The sequence below is a fragment of the Kogia breviceps genome, chromosome 16 (genome assembly GCF_026419965.1).
Source record: "Kogia breviceps isolate mKogBre1 chromosome 16, mKogBre1 haplotype 1, whole genome shotgun sequence".
NCBI lineage: Eukaryota > Metazoa > Chordata > Mammalia > Artiodactyla > Physeteridae > Kogia > Kogia breviceps.
This window is the reverse complement of record NC_081325.1, coordinates 59,577,042-59,590,322: the sequence shown is the minus strand read 5'-3', so window position 1 is coordinate 59,590,322 and position 13,281 is coordinate 59,577,042. Positions and strand designations below refer to the sequence as shown.

The 13,281-nt window shown below is 36.8% G+C and overlaps 1 protein-coding gene across 1 annotated transcript in view; it reads left to right on the top strand.

Annotated features, from left to right (window-relative positions):
• LOC131743239 (pantothenate kinase 3-like) overlaps window positions 1–12,356 on the top strand; it is a 54,956-nt gene extending 42,600 nt beyond the window's left edge. Inside the window, 1 exon segment of the mRNA XM_059041762.2 lies at window positions 12,305–12,356. Within this exon segment, the coding sequence (XP_058897745.2) occupies window positions 12,305–12,309 (5 nt within the window). The 3' untranslated portion in view covers window positions 12,310–12,356.
• Window positions 12,357–13,281: the final 925 nt, after the last annotated feature.

The following is a 13,281-nucleotide window of genomic DNA, read 5'->3' as shown; positions in this document are numbered from 1 at the left end:
CTCTGTTAAAAAATGTCATTCGAGAGCAACTGAAAACCAGAGGTGTAATTACTGCATTATTTGTCACTGGGAACCAAAGGATAAAAGAGTAGCACTAATCCTCTTGATTTTTAAGTGTCAGAATGGTAAGGTGCTATATGTTGCCATATTAAACAGAGAGCTCCAGTAATGTAAAGTATTTCTAAGTGAAATGCTTTCCCTTCTGTATATAGCCAGTGTTAAATCCTTAAATGCAATACAGCCTCTGATGATTGAACCTCCTCTGAAAAAGATCTTCTATTTATTTTATTTTATGTAGCCAACATTGCAGTACTGTATGTTCAAACATGAATCTTAAAGTCTCAGAAATGTTTAGCTCATGAAAATAATAGTTCTGAATATTTGTTACAAGTCTTCTATGTGTGTTTTGGTTACTAGTAAGTGGACAGTAACATACCCTGTATCGAAACTTACTGAAATGGCAATCAAAGATGATCATTTTTATGTGATTTTAGAAATGTTAAAGCAATATTAATTATTCATTACTGTTATTTTCCAAACATATCTTCTCCCAAAAAGCATGTTTATGTGATCTTTCCTCAGAAGTATAACCTTTTCCAATGTCATAATTTAATTGAAATGCTATGTTAAACATTAGCCTGAATTTTAAAACGAATCCTAGAAAATGCACATAATTGGTGATACTGCAATTTTTGTATTTTGAGTTTATGAGACAGTACATTTTAAAATGTTTTTTAATGGGAGGCTTACTTATTTGAAAATCCATTCAGTAAGGTCCCAGGACTATTTGAATGGAGTATGGTTTCTGTGTATTGGTAGGGTTCTGTGCTCTTCTTTCTACACCACATTTATCTTAGGCCCGAAGTTAGCCATTTCTGTTTAATTAGGTCTGAACCATCAAAGCTAAAGACTGTCTTCTACTGTGAACAGCAACAAAATCATTTATGCTAAACAGATGTTATGGAAATTTAAAAGACAAGTTGTTTGAAACTGTGGGAATCTGAGGCAGTATTGCAGAATTATAAAGGGATCAACGTTTTGTACATTCTGGTAATAAAAGCATTATAGTTCCAAATAATAATAATAATAAATAAATAAATAAATAAGTTGAAGCTCATAGATATTAAGCCACATAGCAAGGTAATATACTATATAAGTAGCAAAACCAGAATCAACACCGAACCTGGCTAATTCAAGACTTCACATTTTACTCAAAATACCATAAACTTTCTGTTAAGCTTCTGTATAAGATAAGAATCACCATACAGGAGCATGATACGATTTTCACCTTTATTAATTTAGGTCTTATTAGTTTTTGTATGACTTCTTATGCTATCAGCTAGGCCAGCTAACTATGATTCAAGCGATGAACTTTAGGCAATGAATTAGAAAAAAAAACTCCTAGTTTAATGCTTATACTGTAAATTAATTATATAGAAAATCCAACACAATAGAACATTGTATTCACCAAGATATGCAGCCCCATTCTCAGAGTGCCTACTTTAGTACTTTTAAATAGTCAAGTACCTTGGGAAAAAAAGAAAACTATGTAAGAACTGCATATATATCCTCTATGTTCTATAGTAAGAGATATATAAAACAACTATACAAAGATTCTGTAATTTGAAATCTAGGTGTATATATAAAAATAGGAATAACTACATTATGAATTGCAATAAAAACCACAAATGATGCCTAAATCCTACAGAAATTTAGAAGGTAGAGGATTCCCTTCTATCTGAATTTATCTCAGAAGGTACTGAAAATGTATCTTAGAAACAATGCATTATTTTGAGCAAAAATAAGCAGGATTGTGGAGATAGGAAGGCCTTATACTCATCCGATAAAAATCCAAATTTCTGGATAATAGATGAGTTGGCTTAGAATATCAATCCAAGGATGCTGGACTTTAGGTTTATTTTTAGTGTTTGCTAAAAATAGCTTTACTTTGGGAATATTATTCTTAGAGATATATGTAGTATGACTTGGGGAAAAAAACCAAAACTGATGATTGGAGGATATAACACTAAGAATAAAATGAGCTTAATCCATATTGGTAATGGTGGGAACAGGTATAAAGAAAGCACTGTTATTAGTTGGTGTCTCTCTCCTACTTACACAGAATAATATTGGAAAAGAAACCTTAAAAACAGTAGGGAAATTGGTCTCCTAGTATTATTGAGGTTCCCATCAAGAAATAAATCACACTCAAAATTAGAGAATTTGAGAACTGATTTACAAAGAAACTTGAGATAGGCATAAAAATGCAACACCCCCCCCCAAGATCTCCATGTCCTAATCCTTAGAACCAGTGAATACGTTATCTTAAATGGCCAGAAGTACTTTTTAGATGTGATTAAATCAAGGATTATGAAACGGGGAAATTATTTTGGAGTGCCCAGATGGAGTAAATGTAATCACACAAGTCTTTACAAGTGAAAGAGGGAGAGAGGAGAGTCAGAGATGAGATGTGATGAGAGTAGCACATGTCAAAGTAATAGGGAGCCAAGGGCCAAGGAGTGCAGGTGGCCTCTAGAAGCTGGAAAAGACAAGAAAACAGACTTTCCCCTAAAACATCTGGTAGGAAAGCAGTCTTCGGACTCCCGGATTTTAGGACTTCTGACCTCAACCTCTAGAACTTTAAAATAAAAACTTGTATTGTTTACATCACTAAGTTTGTGGTATTTTAAAACAGCAATAGGAAATGGTTAAAGGATTCTATATAAGGTGTGTGTAGGGGAACTCCAAAGGCTAAGGAGGCAACAACCCAGAGTCGGAAGGACAAGAGAAGACTGAAATTACCAGAACCCAAAGGTACTGAGTTGCACAGTGTCAGCCACCTTGTAAAAGAGTAGTGAACCTCTCTTGAAGGGTCAAACTACCTAAAGGTGAATTTGCAAGTTGGGAGCTAGGGGTATAAATATACTACCAATGTCACTCTCCTTTTGTATTTGATCTCCTATGAGGGCTCCCTGTGGGATGACTCAAACTGGAACCAAGAGGGCAGGGAACCTGCTGAATGGCATGAACTGCTGGGACTGAACACATGGTAGAGAAGAACGAAAAGATGCCTGGCACATCTCCCTCTGGCACTTCTGCACAACCCCCCATGTGTAGTTACTAGTGATAGGTCCACAAGTAAAGAATTCATCACTTCTAACTGCCCAAGCATGTAACGTCCAAAAACACATTTTCTGACCTTGCTCTTGAATCCTTTTCATTATTATCAGAAAAGGAAAGACGCTATTAAGAACCTAAGAAAATATATTCTTAGAAATTTTCTAAATAGAGTGAAGGGACTGAAATAATAGCAATAAGACAGTATTACAAATAAAATAAATAAGTAACATTTGGGGACTTCCCTGGTGGTCCAGTGGGTAAGACTACTCCCAATGCAGGGAGCCTGGGTTCAATCCCGTCAGGGAACTAGACCCCACATGCATGCCTCAACTAAGAGTTCACATGCTGCAACTAAGATGCCCATGCACTGCAACTAAACATGCTGCAACAAAGATCCTGAGTGCCAGAACTAAGACTCAGCACAGCCAAAATAAATAATAAATAAAATAAATAAATATAAAAAAGATAAGTAACATTTGTTGTGAGCTAAGATCTCCTAGGAATTGTGCTAGGCACTTTATACAACCTATATTTATGCCTCTAAATTAACCTGTGATTTAGATAATGTCCCATTTTACAGTGTTTTCAAAAGGGACTCAAATATTTATGTACCTTGTCCCAAATCACAGAGAGCACCTGGGAACAGGGGGAACACAAAGCCCATTTGCCTATTCCTCTCCTTGAAGTACGAGTTTATTTTCTACTTCATGAACTTGAGTTTTATATATACTCAATGGGTCTATTATACAAAGTTGCTTTAAATATTTGGTACTTAAGTTTCCATTTAATCATCTGATATGTTAGCAATGTGTCAAGTGAGCTTAACTACAGTACAGGATGTAGGATTTCAAGGACACTTATTTTGCCTGCCAATGAACATAACGCATCTATTTGAATGCTTATAGACACAGTTCGGAAGGATAAGGCATTTGATATGTTCCTCTGCCATAATTAACACTATTTTGCATCATTCTAGAATGTAACTGATTCTAATATGTTAATTAATTGTAATCAAGTAAAACAATTTTCACTGTTAGAAAATTTATTTTTAATATACAACTAATACTATATGTACCACTTAACTCTCTGCTTTAATTTTCCAAGTATTTTGTAAAAGTATCTAAGTTGGAATAAAAATTTGGACACTAACAAAAAAGTTAATAGGAGATGTGCAGAATAATGGCATTTATTTGAAATAAATGTTGTATGAAATGAATCATATGAATTGCTTTACTAATGAAACAGTGTGAAGAAATAAGTACTATTCATATAGCAAGTAAGATTATGATAATAGTCAAATGATGAGTGAACATCCTCTTCAAAGTACCTATAATCTTTTACTGATATTTGCTTGTTGAGGGTGTAAGAGTGGTAAATGCATGGACACGGATAAGTGTTTAAGACAAATTAATTTAAATATATTAAAACCAAAAAAGTTCATTTGAAAATGAATTTATCCCATTCAAGTGCAAAAGCATATCATGTTGATTACTATTTCCACACTCTGGAGCAAGAGGCAGTTTTAGTTATACATATACAGACTGAAATAAAAGAGAGGCATTTTTAGCTATTATTTTTCTTCCACGACTTACGAATAATCAATAGGAAACCAACAATCTGAGTCTGGTCAATATGAACTTTTATTTTGAAGTATACTGGAGTATTCCAGATACTAATGCTACTTATAGCAGTAACTAATTTTAATCAGACATTTAATGGAAGTGATGATAAAAAAAAGGAGTAGATAATTTTTAAAATCTCAGTGTGAAGTACCATTAAATAGAACACTGCATAAACAGTAAAGTCAGGAGCTTTTCTGAGTCTAAGGGCAAAAGCAGCAAAATAGAACACCATACACAGTGTAGTGTTTGTAACTGTAACCGATATGAAATACATACAAGGGCCATATACATGCAGTTATATTTTTAAATCTTCTGCAAAGACCCTTTTGCCTCAAGCCATTAAGTGGAGACCTGTATCAATATATTTTTGCAAGGTGGAAGTAATTCTACCATAAGCACAAAGGAACAAATATACTTAAATAAAGCCTCAATAATATAGGAGCAGAAGGCTGTGTAAAGTATTGCCCTGGTTCAGTTGCAAAAGGAAAACATTTATCATAATATGTCATCGTGAAGCCTAGGTAAAATTGTGGCATGGTGTGAACAGCTGCGTCAGCCAAACTACAACCATTTTTATAATTTATATCTACGATCTAGATACCAATGTCCAGTAGTGCTCAAAAGTTCTGATTATTGCCTTTCCTCCAATACACCTTGGTGAAAGGCTGCAGGTTCTCTGAGGAAGGCTAGGAGAAAGATTAACAGTACAAATTTATGGCAGAGTAGCAGGGCCCTTCCTTAAAAGGACCACTAGGTCAGTAAACTGGCTCAAATCTGAGAGTTGATTAAGGAATCTTGACTGTTCTTGTGATTCAGGGTGAGACTTTTGTTTATTTGACTCAGAAATTTTCCTTACACAGATCAAGTAAGAGTTTAATAGGCTTCTTATCTATTTCACCTCTAGGAACACCATGATCGACTAGGTAATAGGTCTATGTGAGTCAGACTATTCTGCTCTTTGTGTCTGCTGTCATTAGTTAACTACGCCCACCTTGTCTTTAGCAGTTGAGTGCTGCCACTTGGCTCCTGTCACCCTGAGATGCAATTACTCCCATTGCATTTCATCTTCCCAATTTGGTGACTCCAGTTCCCACTGTAAAGCCTGGACTACAGAGAAGGGAGAGAGAGCTGAGCTCTTGAAGGATGATGGGGCTCCCCTCACAAATTTATTTCTCATAGTACTGGAAGAAGTTTTATTTGTGTGTTTCTCCCAGTGTGGGCGAGTAAATCTTAAATGACAAATCCACTCTACCATTCCAATCTCCCTAAGCTTTGGAATCCCTCCCTCTACATTAAAGCAAGGCAGGTCTGGCATTTCCAACTCACTAACTCTGAGCCACCTTTTGGTCCTGTTTCAGCCAACCAACCAAAAAACTGAGCCCTTTTTACGTCCCTGAGCTCCATCAATGACACAGAATCTTTGCTTAGTGAGCCTATCAATAAATTTGGCCTGACCCAGTTTTATATTCCTTCTGTCATTATCCCACATCCTTAAAGCCATCTTCACACAAGCTCCCTGGATTTTTTTCTGTATAAATTAGGAAACTCAAGTAGTTCTTTTGGAGTGCAGAACACCTTCTGGATCACGCTTTGTATCTCACCAACTTGAGTCTAGTTATAGGCCTAGAAGGAAAAAAGGGTGGTAGGGTGGGTGCTGAGGATGTCTGCATTGTCTTACACGGCAACTGCCTCAAAGCTAGGGGCCATTATAGTTTCCTTAGTTAATGTAGGGTTAACCCCCTTAGAAGGGGTGCAGAGGCCACTTCCAGTAGAAGTCAAAGCTGCTTCCAGTGTCAAAAAAGACTTAGCAAAATTAGGGGGGCTCAATGTCACCAGCCTGATCAAGGTCTTCCCACCTGTACACATTCCACCTTTCAAGAACCCATTCCTTATAACAAACACCCTGAGAAGCTGCGAGTTCAACATGCATTGTATATCAGCCAGTTGTAGGATGAGTGTGATTTTCAGTCACCTCAGTCCTACAGCTACAAGAAATTAAGGGTCTCCTTTACGGAATACACGGAAGCCTTCAGGACATTTTTTTTTTTTTTTTTTTTTTTTGGTATGCCGGCCTCTCACTGTTGTGGCCTCTCCCGTTGCGGAGCACAGGCTCCGGACGCACAGGCTCAGCGGCCATGGCTCACGGGTCCAGCCGCTCTGCGGCATGTGCGATCTTCCCGGACCGGGGCACGAACCCGCGTCCCCTGCATCGGCAGGTGGACTCGCAACCATTGTGCCACCAGGGAAGCCCAGGACTTTTAATATAGCACTTAAATTGAGAATTTGAATCCCTGAGCTCATCCTTTTCTTGTTCAGTGACATTAGGAGCAACCTGACAATCTCATTACTTGTGTGTTTACCAAAATATTCCAAAGTATCATACAATCACCCATTGCGTCTTATAAATGTTTGATTAAGAGTATCCAATAGTCATAGTTGGCCTATCTCTATTGCCGCACCATAGGCTATCATCAGTTCTCTCTTTTCTACTGGAAACAGAGGCACTAGCATCTTTAAATCTATTCAGATTACAGAGCTAATTGCAGAAACCTTCTTACTCAGGGGAAGGTCAGCCTTTTTACTGTATTCATGTCTTTAATTGATTGGAGTAAACGTTTATCTCATCCCAAAACACTTTCAGAGAATTACTCAGAATAATGTTTTATCAAATATCTGGGCATTCCATGGAGCAGTCAAGTTGACATATAAAATTAACTCTCACAGATAATATGTATTTACAATTTCTACTAAATAATATGAGAAAACTATTCATATATATCTATATATATGTTAGATTTCTACTGCTATGTAACAAACAAATCCAACGGCTTAGATCAACCCACATTAATTGTCTCATAATTTCCTTGATCAGGAATCTATGCATCTCTAAGCTGGATGCCCTGCTCAGGGTATTTCAAGGTTGCAATCAAGGTGCTGATTGAGCTGGAATTTGGAATTTTTTTTTTTTTTTTTTTTTTTGCGGTACGCGGGCCTCTCACCGTTGTGGCCTCTCCCGTTGCGGAGCACAGGCTCTGGACTGCGCAGGCTTAGCGGCCATGGCTCACGGGCCCAGCCGCTCCGTGGCACGTGGGATCGTCCCGGACCGGGGCATGAACCCGTGTCCCCTGCATCGGCAGGCGGACTCTCAACCACTGCGCCACCAGGGAAGCCCCTGGGTTGGATTTTTGAGAGGCTCTGGGTAAGGTCAACTTCAAAACTCATTCCAGTTGTTGGCAATCTACAGATTTAACACAATCCCTATCAAAATATCCATGACATTTTTCACAGAACTAAAATAATCCCCATTTATTTGGAACCACAAAAGACCCAGAATTGCAAAGGCAATACTGAGAAAAAAGAACACAGTTGGAGTATGTATAACCTTCCAGACTTCAGACTATAGTACAAAGCCACAGTAACCAAAACAAGGTGGTATTGACACAAAGACAGACACATAGATCAATGGAACAGGATACTGAGCCCAGAAATAAACCCACACACCTATGGTCAATTAATCTACAGCAAAGGAGACAAGAATACACAATAGAGAAAAGACAGTCTCTTTAACAAGTGGTACTGGGAAAGCTGGACAGCCACATGTAAAACAATGAAAGACATAAATGTAAGACATGAAACCATAAAACTCCTAGAAGAGAACACAGGTGAAACACTCCTGACCATAAATTGTAGCAGTATTTTCTTGGATCAGTCTCCCAAGGCAAAATAAATAAAATCAAAAATAAACAAATGGGACCCAATCAAACTTAAAAGCTTTTGCACAGCAAAGAAAACCATCAACAAAATGAAAAGACAACTTACAGAATGGGAGAAAAAATTTGCAAATAATTCAATGGACAGGGGTAATATCCAAAATATAAAAACAGCTCATATAACTCAATATCCAAAATAAATAAATACATAAATAAATGGGCAGAAAATTTAAATAGACATTTTTCTAAAGAAGATATATAGATAGCTAACAGACACATGAAAAGATGCTCAACATCACTAATTATTAGAGAGCAGCATCCATCCACTTCTACAAATATATATTTCATGTTTACCATTCTTTGTTTTCATATTTTCTCCTATTTAACATAATGTTGAATTTTATTCACTTGCTTGACTTACTATTATCTGGCTCCTCCAGCAGAACAATTGTACTGGCTGTGTGGGTCTGGATAGCAAGGTTCAGGCAAGGAGGCAACCCATTTTGCCCAAGATCTTAAAAGGCAACATTTATTAGTAGATATTTTTATTTTTCTTTCAAACCCCTGTGACAGACACTGCAATCATGTGAATCAGGTTTGTGGATGTAGGGAAGTCAGACACAGAAAGTAACAGATGGAAAGCAACAATGATTCTACCCTTTATAAAACTTAATAAAAGGTATGTGTGGTGAGCATTTTTTAATATTTCTTTAAAAATATACCATGTAGATATAGAAACAGGTAAACATTCAGGAAAACTTTTAGGATTAGGATATATTAAGGAAAATATTTCATTTTAATTCAAAAAATGGAGGGAGTTTGCTTAATTTGGGGGTACATCACAATCCCACCTCCCAAATATGCAAGTAAATTACCTAAATTTTCACTCCCTATTGCTAACAATGAACATAATGCATGGAAGGTAATCTTGAAAATTTTAAGATACATTTTCCTTTTCCCATGAAATAAAATATTATTTGATATAGTTCACTGATCTGTGTTTCAGAAACGAGTGCTATTTTAATTAAGTAATTATACGTAATTTGAATTATACGTAATTTCAATTATACTGTACATTATGTAATTATACATAATTTTAATTATACATTTGTCATAAAATCTAAGAAGTTGGAGATAAAATATCTACTAGGTCAAATTCAATGTAATGAGTCTCATTTACAGATGGGTAAGGTTTATGAACTGAAGCTACCTAAGAGATTCCTTTCCCTAAGCTTATTGGTATCTCTTGTGTTGACAATCGGGATGGAAACCTATAGAATGTTGCTGCGGAATTGTGACTTCCAACACCCTTGACTTATACTAGAGCTGACCCTGACTAGGGTGGAAGCTTGCTTGTCTTCAGTCCTGAACCGACGATACAGCTATTAGAATACTATGGTGCAGATAAAGAGGTCAAAATTGATGCTACCCTCAGAACCATTAAAATGGTATATACTCCACATGGTGGGTTTTGACATCTAGATCATTTGCGCAGGCACTTTTAACTTGAAAATAAACTGAATATAAAGTTAAAGCTTTCCACAAGGAGTATTAACTTACGCAATCAGCACTTTCTTAGAAATTCACCTCAGCACTGACTGACCTTAGCAATATATGTTTGCAGTATTTGCACATGACTGAATCGTTCTTTTGCACTACTGCTAAATTAGGAATAACTGCAAATTTCCTTTCAGTGGTAGGCAAGGTAAGCAAGCTTCTGCCTCTGCCTCTCTCTCCCTTCATCATGATGAGCATATATATATATGTGTGTGCATACCTGCACATGCACTGGCTTATATATATTTTATGTATAAAGTATATGTGTGCATACACATGCATTATGGAGGAGAAGCCATTTTTCTTTTCTATGGATCTTTTTAAGATATCTACTAATCCATCCATCCAAAATTACAATCACCATCCATTGGTGATTGAAGTAGACTGCAGACACATAATCTTACAACTAGAAAGAACAGAGAGGTGTCCTGTTCTTGTCCTATAGCGTGTGCAGTGATAATTATTAAGACAACTCCTTCTTAATTAGGAAAGTCAAATTACATATCTTCTGTTATCAACAGACTAACTCCTAATGGAAATATGCTGCCAGTAGAATGTGTTCTATTTGGGAGTGTGGCAAGGTGCAGCAGAAAAAGAATGGGCTTTGGATCCATAAAGACATCTCTAACACTGAATAAGTTATATAATCAATTTGATGCATCTTTTCTTCATCCATTCATTAGGGCTGCTTATACTTTCCCCCTTGTAAAGCTTAGGTGAGAGTTTTAAGTCTCCTACTAGAATGTTAAGCACAAGGCAATTGCTCTGTGTTGATTTTCTTCCAGGTTTCTAGTCACCATATTCTGTTCAAACTGGGCCTACATGTTCTGTCACTGAATGAGCCATGCTTCTGGTTACCTTGCTGCACTCTGAATACCTGGATCCTGTTCAGGACATCTACATGTATATGTATCCTCAGCAGCCATCAGCATCTGGTTGCATCTACTGTGTGTCAGGCAACTATGTGCTAAAGATTCACATAGGAAAAGTCATGCCTTGGATATGCTTCTATTTTAATGGAAAATTTAGTTCTAAGCCTAAACTGAGAGATCACTGCAACCATGATTATGTCTCATGCAGGGAAATAAAGTAATACAAACGCAAGTCCCACATCACTGAAGATGTTACTTCCTTTTCCATGATGATGGCTCCTGTTCCATAGGATCTCTGTGAAGCTGGAATGAAGCCCACAGAGTAATGCCTCACACAGAGTACACTCTAAATGGTTTGAACAAGGAAAGCATTTTTATTTTAAATCCCAGATTAAGGCTCTGTCAAAAAACTTAAGTAAAATTAATAAAATAGCATCTTTGAAACAGGCACTAAACCAAATAATCTGATCTAACTTGCCTCTTTTCTGAGCCTCTAAAGTCCTTTTGACTTTTGCCCACCAGCACTGTTATGTGCATAACTTATAAAATAGGAGATTATGAGATCTCTGAGTTGCCTCTTCTTGTGTAATTTTATATACTGGCTAGCATGCTTTCAATGTTACAAGGCAATAATGTTATGTCACAGAGTGTACACAGTGCCTGTTCTATATTAACTGCCTAATAAATATCAACTGTGGATCATGTTCAAATAGTAGGATGAGATACTGGAAATTATGGTTGTAGTGTACTGTTCTACACTGACTGCAATCTGAATCCAAGAAGAAGCTTTATCCTCTTCCTTTTATCTGAGTTTCTTAAAATTCAGTCCACCATCTCTGCTTTCTCTATACACTTGGATGACTGTCTTAATCACATTCTTGGCTTCAGAGATGCAAATTCAAAGCCTGTCTCATTCACACTGTATTGCTAGTGGTCTCTATAAGAATCACTAATGTGTTAATTAATCCATATATTTTAGACCCATTTCCTAGGTTCCACTCCCAAAATTCCACTGCCTGCTAGGATATTTTCCCTTGGATATCCCATAGGCATCCTGAATTCATCTTGTCCAAAATAATCATCAGTTTCTTCACCTGAACCTAATATGTTTCCCATCTTATTTAATAACACTGTCACTCATCCTGTTGCTCAAGGCAATTTCTTGGGACTCATTCTATATATTTCTCTCTCCTTCTCTAACGTTAAGTGTCCTGTCTCTGATTCTCTCCAATACAGCTGAGACTGTCTTGTGACCATACCATCTCTAGTACAAATTATGATAATGACATGCTGCTGGTCTTCAGCCCTCCAGTCTGTTCACCATCCTGTCAATGCCCTACAATTGTGTCAAGGCCTTTTTATGAAACACAAATCTGATTCTGTCACTGCCCTACTTATCTGCTTCTTTCCCCATTCCCTACAGGTTAAAAATTAATTTCCAGAAAAGTCCGTAAGTGCTCCATGATTCAGTGCTAGTCTACATGTTTTCTCTTATACCAGTAACAACAGCAAAAGAAAAGTGCTTCAGGCAGTTTTTCTAAACTGGGTAAGTTATACCGAATGAGACATATCACATCACACCTTCTACTCTTTACTCACGTTTTTCTTTCAGCCTGTAATGATCTCTTCTTTTTTGGGGGGTGCCTGTTCCTCTTTTAAAAATCTGACTCAGGGCCTCTTACTCTGTGAATCTTTCCTAAATGGCTGAGGCAGTGCTTGTAGTTCTGTTATATGGTCTCTCATAAACATAGAACATAATTCTAAAGTGAAAAATAACATATATTGTAACTGCATATGCGGCTTTCATCGCATCTGTTCTGTGAATACTTGGAAAGTAGAGATGTAGTCTTTGCTTGACATAGTATTTGATGCTTGGCATACAGCAGAGATTTGATAAATGTTGTCCCCATGTATTAATGTTTATCTAACGTGAAAATTTAGACTACAGAATAGCTTTTCAAAGTCAAACTGGGCATTAGTTAACAAGGCCACCCATGGATGATGTAATTCATTAGAAATTCACCATATTTGGCTTTCCGAATTTACTATTTGATTAGTGCCCTGACACAGTGAAGTTTTGTGCTAACCTGAAAATTTCTGCTCTATAGAAAAGATAACTGTGATAGTTATATGTCTTGTAGGACATTAACCAGTTTTGTTTTGAATGCAGAAACTTTGAGAAGTGAACCTCAGGCAGTAACAGAATGATTCAGGTCACAGACCGGATGCACACTTTGGGACAAAGTAACAATTCTGGTGCTATTAGGAATTCTCATGGTCAAGTAGGCAAATCATATTTATTTCCTGTTATTTTCAATATAATTGTTGGTTATCTGAACTATAAAATACATCAATATCAAAGTATAAAACAGCCCCCCAGGGAATAAATGCCTCAGTTCT